The sequence below is a fragment of the Hyla sarda genome, chromosome 11 (assembly GCF_029499605.1).
Source record: "Hyla sarda isolate aHylSar1 chromosome 11, aHylSar1.hap1, whole genome shotgun sequence".
NCBI classification, from domain to species: domain Eukaryota; kingdom Metazoa; phylum Chordata; class Amphibia; order Anura; family Hylidae; genus Hyla; species Hyla sarda.
The window spans coordinates 22364413-22384241 of record NC_079199.1 but is presented as its reverse complement, the minus strand read 5'-3'; the positions used below and the strand labels follow the sequence as shown (position 1 = coordinate 22384241).

General features: G+C 43.7%; 1 protein-coding gene across 2 annotated transcripts in view; it reads left to right on the top strand.

The window, feature by feature from the left end:
* The window catches only part of LOC130295677 (protein transport protein Sec23A), a 96296-nt gene that overhangs the window by 22111 nt on the left and 54356 nt on the right, over nt 1–19829 (top strand). For both annotated transcript variants that reach the window (XM_056546676.1, XM_056546674.1), the window contains exons 8-11: nt 2312–2470; nt 7525–7640; nt 11547–11670; nt 13084–13164. In XM_056546676.1, coding sequence (XP_056402651.1) covers nt 2312–2470; nt 7525–7640; nt 11547–11670; nt 13084–13164 — 480 coding nt within the window. The remainder of the gene's footprint in view (nt 1–2311; nt 2471–7524; nt 7641–11546; nt 11671–13083; nt 13165–19829) is intronic.

The following is a 19829-nucleotide window of genomic DNA, read 5'->3' as shown; positions in this document are numbered from 1 at the left end:
CGTCCTCCTACCCCGTCCTCCTACCCCGTCCTCCTACCCCGTCCTCCTACCCCGTCCTCCTATCTTGACCTCATATCCCGTCCTCCTATCCCGACCTCCTATTCCATCCTCCATTCTCGACCTCATATCCCGTCCTCATTTGCTTACCTTATGTCCCATCCTCATATCTTGTCATTTCCATACATTTCCCATAGATTTGCATGGGACTTTAAACAAAAACCCCGACCCTCACAAATGGGGGTAGTTAAGGGTTAAATTAACTATGCTATATTTTAAGTGGACATATAAGTAACATGTGACCAAGTATTATGGAAATATCTCAAGCCGTTTGGAAGTTTTGCAGTAACATATATTTCCCATAGACTTGTATGGGACTTTAAACAAAAAACTCCACCCTGGCAAATGGGGGTGAGTAAGGGTTAAACCACCTATCCTATGTTTGTTGTTGTTGATAAGTAACATGTGTGCCAAGTTTCATGTTAATATCTTTAGCCGTTTGGAAGTGATGCTGGAACATACACACACACACACACACACATTGAGTTTTATATATATACACTAGCTGAGTACCCGGCGTTGCCCGGTTTTCCTTCCTAATCCTTGTTGGGGAGGAAAATAAACAAAGGAGGAAGCTTTTGACTTCATATACTGTCCTCATATACTGTTGTCATATCCCGACCCCACATCCCGACCTCCTGTCCCGACCTCCTGTCCCGACCTCCTGTCCCGACCTCCTGTCCCGACCTCCTGTCCCGACCTCCTGTCCCGACCTCCTGTCCCGACCTCCTGTCCCGACCTCCTGTCCCGACCTCCTGTCCCGACCTCCTGTCCCGACCTCCTGTCCCGACCTCCTGTCCCGACCTCCTGTCCCGACCTCCTGTCCCGACCTCCTGTCCCGACCTCCTGTCCCGACCTCCTGTCCCGACCTCCTGTCCCGACCTCCTGTCCCGTCCTCCTGTCCCGTCCTCCTATCCAGTCCTCCTATCCTGTCCTCCAATCTCTACCTCCTATCCCGTCCTGATATCTCGACCTCCTATCCCGTCCTCCTATCCCGTCCTCCTATCCCGTCCTCCTATCCCGTCCTCCTATCCCGTCCTCCTATCCCGACCTCCTATCCCGACCTCCTATCCCGACCTCCTATCCCGACCTCCTATCCCGACCTCCTATCCCGACCTCCTATCCCGACCTCCTATCCCGACCTCCTATCCCGACCTCCTATCCCGACCTCCTATCCCGACCTCCTATCCCGACCTCCTATCCCGACCTCCTATCCCGACCTCCTATCCCGACCTCCTATCCCGACCTCCTATCCCGTCCTCCTATCCCGTCCTCCTATCCCGTCCTCCTATCCCGTCCTCCTATCCCGTCCTCCTATCCCGTCCTCCTATCCCGTCCTCCTATCCCGTCCTCCTATCCCGTCCTCCTATCCCGTCCTCCTATCCCGTCCTCCTATCCCGTCCTCCTATCCCGTCCTCATATCCCGTCCTCATATCTCGTCCTCATATCTCGTCCTCATATCTCGTCCTCCTATCCCGTCGTCCTACCTCGACCTCCTACCTCGACCTCCTACCTCGACCTCCTACCTCGACCTCCTACCTCGACCTCCTACCTCGACCTCCTACCTCGACCTCCTACCTCGACCTCCTATCCCGACCTGCTATCCCGACCTCCTATCCTGACCTCCTACCTCGACCTCCTATCCCGTCCTCATATCCCGACCCGTAATATGTGTACCAGGTATTGAAATAGCTCCAGCCGTACGGAAATGATATGGGAACATACATGTCCCATTGATTTGCATGGGACTTTTATCAAAAACCCCGACCCTCACAAATGGGGGTAGTTAAGGGTTAAATTAACTATCCTATATTTTAAGTGGACATATAAGTAACATGTGACCAAGTATTATGGAAATATCTCCAGCCGTTTGGAAGTTATGCGGAAACATATATTTCCCATTGACTTGTATGGAAATTTAAACATAAACCCCGCCCCTGGCAAATGGGGGTGAGTAAGGGTTAAATCACCTATCCTATGTTTGTTGACATATAAGTAACATGTGTGCCAAATTTCATGTTAATATCTTTAGCCGTTTGAAAGTTTTTGTGGAACATACACACATACATACACACACACATACATATATACATACACACATACATACATATATACATACACACATACATACATACATATATACATACACACACATACATACATACATACATACATACACACACACACACGTTGAGTCGTTGAGTTTTATATATATATAGGCAAGCTTTCTAAGTAATGCTGTTTCATTCTACAGTGTACATTTCCGAACACCGGAGCTAGAATTATGATGTTCATTGGAGGACCAGCCTCTCAAGGACCAGGAATGGTAGTTGGGGATGAGCTTAAGACTCCCATTCGTTCCTGGCATGATATTGAAAAAGATAATGCAAAACACGTAAAGAAAGCTACAAAGGTGAGTTTTAGTTATGACTGTAGATAGAGGATAAGTTTTTAAGTACTGGATCACCCCTTTAAACCCTCCCGATCATTGACAAGTTGAAGTGAGAATACACGAGCTCCGATCCACTTCCAATACTGTGCATTGGCTTTACTTAGGACAATTTATTAGCTGAATGCTGTCAGGTATCCAACCCCTAAACACCTCTGTTTTGGTCCTTTTAAGGGGTATTTCAACCTTAGGAGGCATATATGACATATCAATACAGCAACTATAATGCCTGATGATACAATGGTCCCTCCTCTGGAGAATGAGTATTCTTCTGTTTGATAAGTGACTTGTGTGTCTATGCTGGAGAATTTAAAGGGGTTATCCACCTTAAAGGGGTACTCCGGTAAAAAGCTTTGTTTATAAATCAACTGGTGCCAGAAAGTTAAACAGATTTGTAAATTACTTTTATTAAAAAATCTTATTCCTTCCAGTACTTATTAGCTGCTGAATACTACAGAGGGAATTATTTTCTTTTTGGAACACAGAGCTCTCTGCTGACATCATGAGCACAGTGCTCTCTGCTGACATCTGTCCATTTTAACCCCTTAAGGACTCAGGGTTTTTCAGTTTTTGCACTTTTGTTTTTTCCTCCTTACCTTTTAAAAATCATAACCCTTTCAATTTTCCACCTAAAAATCCATATTATGGCTTATTTTTTGCGTCACCAATTCTACTTTGCAGTGACATTAGTCATTTTACCCAAAAATTTACAGCGAAACGAAAAAAAGAATCATTGTGCGACAAAATCGAAGAAAAAATGCCATTTTGTAACTTTTGGGGGCTTCCGTTTCTACGCAATGCATATTTCGGTAAAAATGACACCTTATCATTATTATTTTTTTTGCAGTGGACCTATAACACTGCACACACTGATTTCTCATGCTGATCACTGGCGTGTATTAACACGCCTGTGATCAGTGTTATCGGCGCTTGACTGCTCCTGCCTGGATCTCTGGCACGGAGCAGTCATTCGTCGATCGGACACCGAGGAGGCAGGTAAGGGCCCTCCCAGTGTCCTGTAAGCTGTTCGGGACGCCGCGATTTCACCGCGGCGGTCCCGAACAGCCCGACTGAGCAGCCGGGATACTTTCACTTCAGATGTGTCTGAAGGGTTAACACAGGGCATCACCGTGATCGGTGATGTCCTGTATTAGCCGCTGGTCCCGGCCGTTGATAGCCACCGGGACCGACCCGATATGACGCGGGGACACCGCGTGACCCCACGGCATATCGCGGGAGCCGGCGGAGGACGTAAATATATGTCCTGCGAAGTTAAGGAGTTAAGAACTGCTTCTCTGGACAGTTCCTAAAATGACAGAGATGTCAGTAGAGAGCACTGTGTTTCAAAAAGAAAAGAATGTCCTCTGTAGTATTTAGCAGCTAATAAGTTCTGGAAGGATTAAGATTTTTTAATAGAAGTCATTTATAAATCTGTTTAACTTTCTGGCACCAGTTGATTTAAAAAAAAAAAAAAAAAGTTTTCCATGGGATTTTAGTACTTACCTGCAGGACAGTGATGGACATGCTTAGGAAGGATCCGTGCTTGTCTTGGGGCTAAATTTCTGTGTCCTGAGTCCACTATAATGCTGCTTATTTCTTTTTGGGAATTTCCTGTTGTAGTTCTCACCCTCCAACTACAAGTCCCAGGATCTCTTGTTTGTAAGTGTGAGGTGACTTTCTATCCCCCACACATCAGCCTCCTTATCCATTACAGTAAAGCCGCAGCCCTGTGGAGAATGAATGCCAATCCCCCCCAAATGTCCACCTATTGAAGCAGACAGTTTAACACCTGACTAGTGATGTAATGTCTCGGGCTGCACTGCAACCTTGGAAAACCTGAGACAACACTCATTTTGTATGCTGTTAAAAATAAACATCGGGGAAAAGATTGCATGAAGTTTATAAAGGGGTATTATGTCCCTGTCCCTTGAGTTCATGCCTCTTCTGATACAGGACATTGTGAGACCATCTGTCAAACACAGGTACAGACACTATATTATGGCTACACTAACTTTACAGCCCCTGTAGCATAGTCAAATAAATAAAAAATTCCTGTAATTCCGTGAGGGGTGTAGTTTCCAAAATGGGTTCACATGTGGGGGGGGGGGGGGGTCCATTGTTCTGGCACTATGGGGGCTTTGTAAACACACATGGCCTTCAATTCCAGACTCATTCTATCTCCAAAAGCCCAATGGCGCTCCTCTTCTGAGCATTGTAGTTCGCCCGCAGAGCACTTTACATCCACATATTTCCATACTCAGAAGAGATGGGGTTACAAAGTTTGTTGGGCTTTTTTCCTATTTTCCCACTCAGAAGAGATGGGGTTACAAAGTTTGTTGGGCTTTTTTCCTATTTTCCCACTCAGAAGAGATGGGGTTACAAAGTTTGTGGGGCTTTTTTTCCCCTATTTTCCCACTCAGAAGAGATGGGGTTACAAAGTTTGTTGGGCTTTTTTCCTATTTTCCCACTCAGAAGAGATGGGGTTACAAAGTTTGTGGGGCTTTTTTCCCCCTATTTTCCCTTGTGAAAATAAAAAATTTAGAGTAACACCAGCATCTTAGTGAAAGAAATTTTTTTTTTTCATTTTCACATCCAGCTTTAACGAAAATTCGTCAAACACCTGTCGGGTGTTAAGGCTCACTATACCCCTTGTTATGTTCCGTGAGGTGTGTAGTTTCCAAAATAGGGTCACATGTGGGTATTTTTTAGCGTTACCCACATAATGGGTATTTTCCTTTTACCTCTTCTGAAAATGAAAAGTATGGGGCAACACCAGAATGTTAGTGTAAAAAATTAAATTTTTACAATAACATGCTGGTATGGACCCAAACTTTACCCCCCAAAATTTGTTGGGCAATTTCTCCCGAGTACGGAAATACCCCATATGTGGCACTAAACTGTTGCCTTGAAATACGACAGGGCTCCAAAGTGATAGAGCGCCATGCGCATTTGAGGCCTCAATTAGGGATTTGCATAGGGACGGACCCGGAAGCAAGAATTACACTTGCCTCCTATACCAAAATTACCCTACAGCAGTGTTTCCCAAACAGGGTGCCTCCAGCTGTTGAAAAACTCCCAGCATGCCTGGTCAGTCAATGGCTGTCCGGCAATACTGGGAGTTGTTGTTCTGCAACAACTGGAGGCTTCGTTTTGGAAACAGTGTTTTAACAGACATTTTTCATTTTTATTGGGGGGGGGGGGGGGTAACTGTGTAGGGGTATGTGTATATGTAGTGTTTTACCCTTTTTTTTTGTGTAGTGTATTGTTTTTAGGGCACATTCACAAGGGCGGGGATTCACAGCGAGTTTCCCGCTGGGAGTTTGAGCAGCAGGGGAAAATTTGCTGCATCTCAAACTTCCAGCGAGAAACTCACCGTAAACCCCCACCCGTGTGAATGTACCCTGGAGGCATTCTGGTTGCAAAACTGGTTATGCAACAGCTGGAGGCACACTACTAAAATTCTCAGCATGCCCTTTGGCTGTCCGTGCATGCTGGGAGTTGCAGTTATGCAACATCTGGAGGCACACTTTTTCATAGAAAAATATGTGCCTCCATCTGTTGCATAACCCCCAGCATGCACAAACTACCAAAGGGCATGCTGGAAGTTGTTGTTGTGCCTTCTGCTATTGCATCACAACAACTCCCAGCATACCCTTTTGTGCATGCTGGGAGTTGTTGCTAAGCAACTGCAGGAGGCCAGCCTTACCTCCTGCTGCTGCGCTCTGTCTGCCTGCCTGCTGCCATCGCTGACTCGCTCCTGGGGCCCGATCCCACCACGATGGTGGGGATCGGGGGCCCCCACGCCACGTACAGACTCCCAGCACCCGCTCTCACCCTCCGGAATAGGGGCGGAGCGGGTGCCGTTAGGGACACCCCCACAGCAGGAGTTCTGATTCATCGGCCGTTACCGGGCAATCGTGAGATGGCACCATTGCTAAAGGGTGATAGGTGCAGTCCGAGACTGCACCTATCACCTTTTTTTTTCCAGGTCACCGGGGACCCGATTAACCCGTAATTGCTGCAAATCGCCGATCTGATTGCTGACATGGGGGGGGGTCTCAGGAACCCCCCCCCCCCCCCCAGGGGTTTGCACAGGGTTCCTGCTGAATGATTTCTTTTGTCCTTCGGTACCAGGACATCAGGGCGATATGCTTTTTTGCATAGATCTCAAGGTGAGCGGCCATCTATAAGCCCCGTGGGGTTGCCCCCCCCACCCACCACCCGATCTATTGAGGGTAAATACACGAGGCGCCGTCCGTCGGTCCTTTCTTTTCTTTTCTCTACAGATCCTGTGTCCTGGAGGGATTAAAGTCTTATGTTGGAGAATGTAGGGGTTTGGGGGGGTTTGGACCGCTGGAACCCCCCATCATCTCTTGGTGCTCGTGTATCTTTGGCTCTCCCATAGAGATGCATGGAGGGCACACACGGACCCCCACTCCATGAGCGAGGAGAGCCGTAGCACCATACAAGGGATCACTCATCTCTCACACATTTTTCTAAGCGGGACTTCTTTTAATGATGCAAAATGTATCTGTAAACTTGGAAATGTCATGTTTAAATAGAAAATATAATTAGGTAAATTGTTAAAACCATTATTATTCATCTACCTCTAGGGGGCAGTGTTTGTCAATAATATGGTCCGGGTTCTCAGGGCCATACTAAAAATAAAGATTATTAAACAAAAGACGTACCTGACGAGAAATGTGCCATAATTGCCCTTTTAATGTATTGTCAGTTTATTGCATTATTGCCAGTGTTTGTAGGGCAATGGATATGCATAGGAGAACTGTCCTAGTGACATAAAATACTGTATATATGCGGTTCTGTATACCTCAGTAACTATTACTTTACAAAGAGTTACAAAAATCCTACTTTTGTCTACAATGTCTACATCCTAATTGTTTATTTCTTCATTGTATTATTTCATAAACTTTATTATTACCTTTTCTAGCTTTGCAGATATTATGCAATTTAGTTTTTATTAGCTGTGATTTAATGTAATTTATTTTATTTGGCAGCATTTTGAAGCTCTGGCAAACCGGGCAGCTGCTTCTGGTCATGTGATTGACATCTATGCTTGTGCACTGGATCAGAGCGGACTTTTGGAAATGAAATGTTGTCCAAACTATACTGGGTAAGAAAGACATGTAATTCAGTGAATAAAAGTGACACAGTCAAGTTACCGCACTGTTGTATTACATCTTAGATTGTCTTCACACCTGTCCTGGAGGCTCCGTTCGGTGCCACTGTCGCAGGTTATGCCACAAATACCAGACAAAATGGCCAACGCCATAGTGGTTACCTCAAGAACCCCATTAAAGTCAATGGGGGGTGGCTCTGCCGGCTGCCTTTGTGTCTGACAGCCAACGAATCTACAGGCGCTGTTTTTTTCTCATTGTTCTGCTGTAATGACGGAGAAGAACTATATAGGGATAAACCCAGACTTATTTCATATTCTTAACCCCTTAAGGACCGGAGGTTTTTCCGTTTTTGCATTTTCGTTTTTTGCTCCTTGCCTTTAAAAAATCATAACTCTTTCAAATTTACACCTAAAAATCCATATGATGGCTTATTTTTTGCGCCACCAATTCTACTTTGTAATGACGTCAGTCATTTTGCCCAAAAATCTATGGTGAAGCGGGAAAAAAAATCATTGTGCGACAAAATTGAAAAAAAAAACGCTGTTTTGTAACTTTTGGGGGCTTCCGTTTCTACGTAGTACATTTTTCGGTAAAAATGACACCTGATATGTATTCTGTAGGTCCATACGATTAAAATGATACCCTACTTATATAGGTTTGATTTTGTCGGACTTCTGGAAAAAATCATAACTACATGCAGGAAAATTAATACGTTTAAAATTGTCATCTTCTGACCCCTATAACTTTTTTATTTTTCCGTGTATGGGGCGGTATGAGGGCTCATTTTTTGCGCCGTGATCTGAAGTTTTTAACGGTACCATTTTTGCATTGATAGGACTTATTGATCACTTTTTATTCATTTTTAAATGATATAAAAAGTGACCAAAAATGCACTATTTTGGACTTTGGAATTTTTTTGCGCGTACGCCATTGACCGAGCGGTTTAATTAATGATATATTTTTATAATTCGGACATTTCCGCACGCGGTGATACCACATATGTTTATTTTTATTTTTATTTACACTGTGTTTTTTTTTTTATTGGAAAAGGGGGGTGATTCAAACTTTTAATAGGGGAGGAGTTAAATGATCTTTATTCACTTTTTTTTTTCACTTTTTTTTTGCAGTGTTATAGGTCCCATAGGGACCTATAACACTGCACACACTGATCTTCTATGTTGATCACTGGTTTCTCATAAGAAACCAGTGATCAACGATTCTGCCGGATGACTGCTCATGCCTGGATCTCAGGCACTGAGCAGTCATTCGGCGATCGGACAGCGAGGAGGCAGGTAAGGGCCCTCCCGCTGTCCTGTCAGCTGTTCGGGATGCCGCGATTTCACCGCGGCTATCCCGAACAGCCCACTGAGCTAGCCGGGATGCTTTCGGTTTCACTTTAGACGCGGCGTTCAACTTTGAACGCCGCGTCTAAAGGGTTAATAGCGCGCGGCACAGCGATCAATGCCGCGCGCTATTAGCCACGGGTCCCGGCCGTTGTTAGAGGCCGGGCCCGACCCGCTATGACGCGGGGCCACGCCGTGGCCCCGCGTTATAGATCGGGAGTGGACACATGACGTTCCAGTACGTCATGTGTCCTTAAGGGGTTAAAGAAGTACCATGGGGAAAAACGTATCCCCTATCCAAAGGGTAAGGGATAAGTTTTAGTTCGCAGCCGGTCCGACTGCTGGGACCCCCAGTGATCTCTTGTACGGGTCCCTGGCTCTTCCCGGAAGCAGCGCATAACGACCTTCGCACGAAGCGTGTGCCGCTACACTCCCTCCATATATCTGTATGGGAGTGCCAAAGATAGGTGAACGTCTGTCTTATAGAGATATATGGAGGGGACTTGGCGGCCCCCACTTCATGCTGGGGTCGTCATGTGCCGCTTCCAAGGAGAGTCGGGCCCCGTACAGGAGATCGTGGGGGGTTCCAGCGGTCGGACCCTCCGTGATCTAAAACTTTATCTCCTAGTTTTTCCTCATGATATATCTCCGTTAAACAACTTTAAGCTCTTTAAAGGGGTACTCCACTGGAGAACATTTTTTTCTAAATCAACTGGTGCCAGAAAGTTAAACAGATTTGTAAATGACTTCTATTTAAAAATCTTAATCCTTCCAGTACTTATCAACTGCTGTATGCACCACAGGAAGTTCTTTTTTTTTTTAATTTCCTTTCCGTCTGACCACAGTGCTTTCTGCTGATACCTCTGTCCATTTTAGGAACTGTCCAGAGTAGGAGCAAATCCCCATAGCAAACCTCCCCTGATCTGGACATATGTGTCAGCAGAGAACACTGTGGTCAGACTGAAAAGAAATTCAAAAAGAAAAGAACCTCCTGTGGAGCATAAAGCAGCTGAATAGTACTGGAAGACTTAAGATTTGTAAATAGAATTAATTTACAAATCTGCAGGCTATAGATACAGAAAACCGGCACTGCTGTGTATGCGGCAATTGAAAAAGTTGCCAGGTGGCTATCAGAAGCCACAACTATTCCATATGGTGCTCAGTCCAGATAAAGCAAGTATATCCAATAATCCAAGTAGTAAGAAAAGAGGACGGCACTCACCCAGGATGGTAGCTTCAAAAGTCCTTTATTCAATGAACATAGTGGCGGTGTCGGACAGGTGCAAAGGCAGGAACGCCGAGGGCCTCAGCGTGCAGGTAACAGCTGTGTTGTACTTCATCAGACCATGGTCTGACGAAGTACGGAAGTACGACACAGCTGTTACCTGCACGCTGAGGCCCTCGGCGTTCCTACCTTTGCACCTGTCCGACACCCCCACTATACGCGCAAAGAAAAACAAAAGTCCAAAATAGTGTATTTTTGGTCACGTTTTATATCATGAAAAAAATGAATAAAAAGCGATCACAAAGTCCGATCAATACAAAAATTATACCGCTAAAAACTTCAGATCACTGTGCAAAAAATGAGCCCTCATACCGCCCCATACGCGGAAAAATAAAGAAGTTATTGGGGTCAGAAGATGACAATTTTTAACATATAGATTTTCCTGCATATAGTTATGATTTTTTCCAGAAGTAAAACAAAATCAAACCTATATAAGTTGGGTATCATTTTAATCGTATGGACCTACAGAATAAAGAGAAGGTGTAAATTTACTGAAAAGTATACTGCATAGAAACAGAAGCCCCCAAAAGTTACAAAATGGTGTTTTTTCTTCAATTTTGTTGCACAATGATTTTTTTCTCCGTTTTGTTGTACATTTTTGGGTAAAATGATTGATGTCACTGCAAAGTAGAATTGGTGGCGCAAAAAAATTGCCATCATATGTATTTTTAGGTGAAAAATTGAAAGAATTATGATTTTTGAAAGGTAAGGAGGAAAAAATGAAAGTGCAAAAACGGAAAAACTTCTGGTCCTTAAATAGTTTGCATAGAATAGATAAGATTATTGTTTCCTCACCAGGGTGCCTTCAGCTGCTGCAAAACTACAACTCCCAGCATTCCTAGACAGCTGAATGCTGTCTGTGCACACTGGGAGTTGTAGTTTTGCAACAGTTGGAGGCACCCTGGATGGGAGACACTGTTGTAATGTTGTAATAATGTTGGTAATGGAGATCAACATGTCCGGCCCTTTGTCAGATAAGCTGCTGCATGAGGTGTCTGGTGGCGGATTATTCCCCTCTTACATGGAGATTATGTGCACACTCGGCCAAGCTGTGCAAGTATATGAATGGAGGAGTTTGGCGGGATAGCTGTCGGCTAAGGACCCGTGGTTGCTCCTGACATTTATATTTTAGGAAATGCATTCCCCACTAAATAACATCTAAAGAACATCCTTTCTTATAGATCTGTGTTGTTCCATTTATTGGTTTTTCTTATTAGAACTGTGTAACTTTTTTTTATGCTACCATTGTTTTTTTTTCTTTTTTATTACAGGGGATTCATGGTAATGGGAGACTCTTTTAACACTTCTCTCTTCAAACAAACATTTCAGAGGGTTTTTATTAAGGATACACAGGGAAACTTCAAGTTGGGGTTTGGTGGTACTCTGGAAATCAAGGTAAATATATACCAAACAATATTCCTATATTAGTCAAAATACATGCACGCTTGGCTGAGTGTACATGTTCATTTCAATCAGAATAAGGGGATGTACTACTCCCAGCATGACCAGACAGCCCTAAGAGGATTTTTAGCAAAAAAATGTTTTTCTAGTTTTTTTAAAATGTACCTTTCTGATCCCGTAAAAAAGAAAATATGTCACTCAGTACCCAATCCTGACCATGTACATGTAATTTTTTTACCTGTATTATCTATATTTATTATTTAAAAAATCACTCTCTTTATTAGCTCTCAATGTTATAAATCCTTTCAGGGGAAGAGGGCGTGTTCCTCCCTTGAGGTGGTGGGAGGGGATTGGTGTTGTGGGAAGGGGGCGTGTCCCTCCCTTGTGGTGGTGGGAGGGGATTAGTGTGTCAGCTCATGCAGCCTTGTCCATGACTCATCTCTTGTCTGTGACTCATGGACAAACCTGATGCTGCTGCAGGACTGGTTAGTGTCCCAGTAGGTAGTGGTGGGATTTTTTTTTTTTTTATTAAATATTAAACATTTTTTAAACAACCACATAGTGCTGGGCGGTATAACCAAAATGTATATCACAGTATTTTTCTAAATTATGGCGGTTTCAGGGTATTTAACAGTATTTTTTTTCCACTCGTTTACCCCCCCTCAAATGAGTTATCAGCCACAGGCACTGGGGAAATACTCATATATGACCCGCGGGCACTGGCCCCCCACAACCAAATGAATTATCAGCCACAGCGCTCTGTCCCCACTTCGGGGAACTAATCATATGTTACCCACGGACGATGCTCTGCTCCTCCTCCTGTGAGCCCTGCACATCCTCCCCACATCGGGAAATGAATAATTTGTGAGGCACAGGACTTCTGTTCTGATTGGAGAACAGAAGCTGTCGCCTACCCCTGCAAGCGCTGGAAGCCAGTGAGCCACGGGCGCTGCTGAGCTTGTGATCCCCGTCCCTTCTGATCAGAACAGAATCCCTGCGCCCGCGGCTCACTGGCTTTCAGCGCTTACAGGGGGAGGTGACAGCTTCCGTTCTCCGATCGGAACAGAAGTCCTTCGCCCGCGGCTCACAAATCATTAATTTTCCGATGTGGGGAGGACGTGCAGCGCTTACAGGAGGAGAAGCAGAGCAGCGCCCGGGGGTAACATATGATTAGTTCCCCGATGTGGACCGACCGGTATTGTGGTATATGAAAAATTGATATCCTAAAGAACAAACACACCGGTATTTGGTATGAACCGGTATACCGCCCAGCACTACAACCATATTACAAAAGGTCTTTAATTTTCACCAATAACAACATATAAAAAGTTCTTGGATCTGACAATGCCCATTTAAAGACATTTTTCCTTAATTTCCCCCCCCCCCCTTTCTTTCTTTCTTATGAAGACTTCAAGAGAAATCAAGATTTCCGGTGCAATTGGACCGTGTGTATCTCTGAATGCCAAAGGACCCTGTGTTTCTGAAAATGTAAGTTTATAAGAGGTGTGTTCCTGTTTATTATCCTTTTAGCTCATTAGACGAGAAGGAACCCAGCGTAATCTCAGATTACACAGACAGCCCATTGTGTAATACTTTATCACACTCTTTGCCACGTACCCCCACTGATCTTATTCTCCTTCATTTTATCTGATATTCCTAAAGCGGGGACTCCCTTTAATCCTGAAAATGAAGGGAATGCAGTGTGGGTTTAGCATTCTGTTCCCTTGTAAATTTTCTTAGCGTTGGTAGGGGTAAATGGATGTGCCATTGGCTTATAAGATCACAAAACCACCTTAAGGGTACGTTCACACGAGCGGATTTTTGCAGCATATTTCGCTGCAGATCCGCTGGTGAAGGCCCTCTCTATGCGGTCCTTACATGTGACTGCTCGTAGCAGTAATACGCCGCTACGAGCAGACACACTGCGCAGTGCGAGTCGCAGTATACTCACACATCGCGGGAGCTCTCAGCCTAGCTCAGAGCAGGGAGTGTGGCCGCGATGTGCAAGTACGCCGTGCACATCGCTGCATGGTGTTTGCTCATCGCGGCGTATTGCCGCTACGAGCAGGCACATGTAAAGACAGTATAGAGCAGGGCCTTCACCAGCGGATCCACAGCGTAAAATCTGCTGTAAATCCGCTCGTGTGAACGTACCCTAAAGGGGTATTCTGAGTTAAATTCACTTATACATTGTCTACAGGATAGAGGGGGAATGTCAGATCGCTTGAGGTGTGATCTCCAGAATGGAACCATGGGTCGTTCTTATGAATACAGGTGTGCATCGCACATGTGTGATGCCACTGCTTTCATTATCTGGAGAGGTACTATCTTTTACTATCTTTGGCAACTCCATAGACCAGTGTTTCCCCATTAGGGTGCCTCCAGGTGTTGCAAACTACAACTCCCTGCATTCCCTGACAGCCAAAGGCTGGAGGTACCCTGGTTGGGGGACCCTGCCAAAGACAATGAATGGAGTTGCCACACATGCGCAACCTACTGTGCCATTCATGTGAGAGATTCGGGGCCCTGTTCTGGAGATCTGCAGAAAAAGGAAAAAACAGAACAAAAAGAACAGCTATGTCTAGTTAACCCCAGTAGGATGTGTGAACACTAGTAATGAAAGTGTGCTCACCTTATAGCGTTGCAGTCCGAGCGCAACACTGTATGATGACTTCTGTCATTAAAAGGGTATTCCGGCTTTATACATCTTATCCTCTATCCAAAGGATAGAGGATGAGATGTATGATCGCAGGGGTCCTGCCTTTGGGGACCCAAGCGATCTCTGCAGCCCCCGGCATTCTGAGTTGGGCGCTGCTTCCGAGATGGGGACATGACATCACGGCCACGCCCTAAAGTGACACCACGCCACGCCCCCTCCATTCATGTCTATGGGAGTGTGCACGGGACCCCTGCGATCATACATCTTATCCCCTATCCTTTGGATAGGGGATAAGATGTATAAAGCCGGAATACCCCTTTAATAGTGACCAATATGGAGTGCAGCTGAGCAGTCAAGCTTGGTCCTTTTAAACAGGTACTGTGCAAACTGAAGTATTATGTCCTCTTCCAGGGGTGTAGAAAGATGCTGCCTCCCTGATGCTCTCCTGTCAGGTCCCATCAAGCTAAGATAGTTATTAATAACCGGAACGGACCAAAGAGTATTAAACAATCACTGGCTTTATTTGACAAAAGAATAAAATAAACATACAGGTATCAGACCACGCGTTTCGAGAGGGTGGGACCCCCTCTTCGTCAGGTAATGTGAGGCAAAGGTCCAATGATCTTATTTATAGGTAGGAAGCCTGCGAAAGAGGCAATTATGGGAGCTGTTCCGCTAATACAACTTTGCGATGTTCACACAAATCAGAGAATAAACAAAGAGAACATATTAAAACATCATATAAAATACATGTCTTGAAAACATTTATACGTATATACTTATATTACATTAAGTTTTGCACAGAGGAGGTGTCATACAGGAAGAAAAAAGGAGAATCAGTGGGGCGGTACCCCGACGGCTGCCCTCGGAGAAGCTCAGTGGAGTATGTGTGTCGGCGGCTGCCAAAAGCACCACCCGTACAGCGGAGGGCGCGGACGCACTTCTAGATGGGGGACTCACAGGATGGCAATCCGGTCACAGTAACCAAACATGACATGAGCCACCAGCCGTGTCAAGTGGTGCCCCGCATCTTATATAGTGGTCAGGGATTAATCTCAGTCTAATAAATCTTGGACTAATGGGCAGATAGGATTTTTCCATGCAAGTAAATAGCCATATATTACCGTATATAATGAGAGTATATTATCAATCAACCTATTGGACCCATCCCATATACAGGCTCCAATATTGAATATATGTAATGGAGGTTTGTTTAAAACACTATATATATATATATATATATATATATATATATATATATATATATAATATATACACCTACAACTGTGCAAACGCACCAAAAAAAAAAAACCTCCAGACAAGGGACAATGTAGAATTGATCAATAAATCTTTATTCATATATAAAAAAAAAAAGCTTTAAAAACACATATAAAGGATCGCACAAAGAATGGAAAAAATAAAATACATATATAAACACAGGGATACTGGGATGAAAGTCCTGATATGGTAGTACACTCTATGTCTGTTCAATAATGAGGCTACAGAGTAGAAAGGTGATCAAGTAAGAAGAACATATATATAAAAGTGCTATAGTGCCAGTATAAATTCCTTATAAGGGCTAAAACAGCTCCCAAACTATAGTACCAGAAAGACCGACACATTTTGCCGGGAGAGGCTTTATCCAGAAGTGATAAAGCCTCTCCCGGTGAAACACGTTGGAGGTCGGGTGTAGTGTGAGTCCTGATCACTGCACCAGTCTGCTGCTACATTTCCTTCTACTTATTCCCTCCAGGTTGTGTTTGCAAACTAGAAAATCTATTACCTGGTTGCACTATTGCACTTTACTTTCATTTGAGCCTTGCTGGTCTTTCTGGTACTATAGTTTGGGAGCTGTTTTAGCCCTTATAAGAAATCTATATCGCTTTATATATGTCCTTCTTACTTGATCAACTTTCTACTCTGTAGCCTCATTATTGAACAGACATAGAGTGTACTACCATATCAGGACTTTCTTCCTAGTATCCGTGTGTTTATATATGTACAGTACATAGTGAAAGTATTCTGCCCCCTTGAACTTTTCGACCTTTTGCCACATTTCGGGCTTCAAACACAAAGATATAAAACTGTAATTTTTTGTGAAGAATCAACAACAAGTGGGACACAATCATGAAGTGGAACGAAATTTATTGGATATTTCAAACTTTTTTTAACAAATAAAAAACTGAAAAATTGGGCATGCAAAATTATTCAGCCCCCTTAAGTTAATACTTTGTAGCGCCACCTTTTGCTGCGATTACAGCTGTAAGTTGCTTGGGGTAGGTCTCTATCAGTTTTGCACATTGAGAGACTGAAATTTTTGCCCATTCCTCCTTGCAAAATAGCTGGAGCTCAGTGAGGTTGGATGGAGAGCGTTTGTGAACAGCTGGAGCTCAGTTTAGGTTGGATGGGGAGCGTTTATGAACAGCTGGAGCTCAGTGAGGTTGGATGGAGAGCGTTTGTGAACAGCTGGAGCTCAGTTTAGGTTGGATGGAGAGCGTTTGTGAACAGCTGGAGCTCAGTTTAGGTTGGATGGAGAGCGTTTGTGAACAGCTGGAGCTCAGTGAGGTTGGATGGAGAGCGTTTGTGAACAGCTGGAGCTCAGTTTAGGTTGGATGGAGAGCGTTTGGGAACAGCTGGAGCTTAGTGAGGTTGGATGGAGAGCGTTTGTGAACAGCTGGAGCTCAGTGAGGTTGGATGGAGAGCGTTTGTGAACAGCTGGAGCTCAGTGAGGTTGGATGGAGAGCGCTTGTGAACAGCTGGAGCTCAGTGAGGTTGGATGGAGAGCGTTTGTGAACAGCAGTTTTCAGTTCTTTCCACAGATTCTCGATTGGATTCAGGTCTGGACTTTGACTTGGCCATTCTAACTCATGGATCTGTTTATTTGTGAACCATTCCATTGTAGATTTTGCTTTATGTTTTGCATCATTGTCTTGTTGGAAGACAAATCTCCGTCCCAGTCTCAGGTCTTTTGCAGACTCCATCAGGTTTTCTTCCAGAATGGTCCTGTATTTGGCTCCATCCATCTTCCAATCAATTTTAACCATCTTCCCTGTCCCTGCTGAAGAAAAGCAGGCCCAAACCATGATGCTGCCACCACCATGTGTGACAGGGGGGATGGTGTGTTCAGGGTGATGAGCTGTGTTGCTTTAATGCCAAACATAACGTTTTGCATTGTTACCAAAAAGTTGGATTTTGGTTTCATCTGACCAGAGCACCTTCTTCCACATGTTTGGTGTCTCCCAGGTGGCTTGTGGCAAACTTTAAACAACACTTTTTATGGCTATCTTTAAGAAATGGCTTTCTTCTTGTCACTGTTCCATAAAGGCCAGATTTGTGCAGTATACGACTGATTGTTGTCGTATGGACAGAGTCTCCCACCTCAGCTGTAGATCTCTGCAGTTCATCCAGAGTGATCATGGGCCTCTTGGCTGCATCTCTGATCAGTCTTCTCCTTGTATGAGCTGAAACTTTAGAGGCACGGCCAGGTCTTCGTAGATTTGCAATGGTCTGATACTCCTTCCATTTCAATATTATCGCTTGCACAGTGCTCCTTGGGATGTTTAAAGCTTGGGAAATCTTTTTGTATCCAAATCCGGCTTTAAACTTCTCCACAACAGTATCTCGTACCTGCCTGGTGTGTTCCTTGTTCTTCATGATGCTCTCTGCGCTTTAAATGGACCTCTGAGACTTTCACAGTGCAGGTGCATTTATACCGAGACTTGATTACACACAGGGGGATTCTATTTATCATCATTAGTCATTTAAGTCCACATTGGATCATTCAGAGATCCTCACTGAACTTCTGGAGAGAGTTTGCTGCACTGAAAGTAAAGGGGCTGAATAATTTTGCACGCCCAATTTTTCAGTTTTTTATTTGTTAACAAAGTTTGAAATATCCAATACATTTCATTCCACTTCTTGATTGTGTCCAACTTGTTGTTGATTCTTCACATAAAATTACAGTTTTATATCTTTATGTTTGAAGCCTGAAATGTGGCAAAAGGTCGAAAAGTTCAAGGGGGCCGAATACTTTCACTATGCACTGTATTTTTTCCATTCTTTGTGCGATCCTTTGTGTGTTTTTAATCCTTTTTTGTATATGAATAAAGATTCATTGATGAATTCTACATTGTACCTTGTCTGGAGGTTTTTTGGTTCGTTTGCACAGTTGTAGGTGTATATAATGAGAGTATATTAATAATACATTATTGATGTACGATATGATACTTTTAGATATTTTCAAATATTAATGAAATATTGCGGGACTCAGCATAGAGTAAACATTGTAGTAGAGATAAATATACAGTGAATTATGAAGGAAGAGATAGTTGCTGGGTGTAAAAGTACTTTGGACCAATAACAAAAGTAGAAATCTATATATATCCAGCATCACGTCCAAATGGTTAAACATGTTACTTATATGTCAACAACAAACATAGGATAGGTGATTTAACCCTTACTCACCCCTATTTGCCAGGGTCAGGGTTTTTAGTTTAAAGTCCTATACAAGTCTATGGGAAATATGTTACAGCATAACTTCCAAACGTCTGGAGATATTTCGATAATACTTGGTCACATGTTACTTATATGTCCACTTAAAATATAGGATAGTTAATTTAACCCTTAACTACCCCCATTTGTGAGGGTTGGGGGAAGTCTCATGCAAATCTACGGGAAATGTATGTTCCCACATAACTTCCGTACGGCTGGAGATATTTCAATAATACCTGGTCACATGTTACTTATATGTCAAAAAAATATATATGATAGTTAAATTAACCCTTACATACACCTTTACATAAAAGATGGGTTTTTGCAAGTATATGGGACTTCCAGTACCGTACTCCACAAGTGGTGCTCTGCATCTCCTGGTGAATGTGTCAGTCCGGCTTGCATGCCACACTCCATCTCACAAAGACACGCCCACTGTTTAAGCCCCTTTTATTCTCTACCCTTTTTGTGCATTGGTCTGGCTTGCAAATCATGCCCAGTCCCACAAAGCCACATCCCCTTCTATTTCCAGCTTACAATATCTTCATCACAAATCAGTCCCACATGAGGACAGGATATGGGAGGATGGGATATAAGGTCGGGATATGAAGACTGGATATGAGGTCGAGATATAAGGACGGGAAATAAGGTTGGGATATGACAACAATATATGAGGACGGGATATGAAGTCAAAAGCTTCCTCCTTTGTTGATTTTCCTCCCCAACAAGTATTAGGAAGGAAAAACCAGGCAACAGAGGGTACTCAGCTAGTAATAGATATAAAGTACTTTGAAACAATTACAAAAGTAGGAATAAGAGATAAATAATTACATAAATGCATATCTTGATGTGGCATGCTTTTAGGATAGTAGCCTGAGAGATAGTTAGAAACTGCAGTGATGTGAACAGATAGCAAATGGTTAAATAGTTAAATCGCAGGGAAAAAAGATAAATAGAGATAGCCACAAGAAAGACTAAATTCCTAACTAGTAGATATGTACAT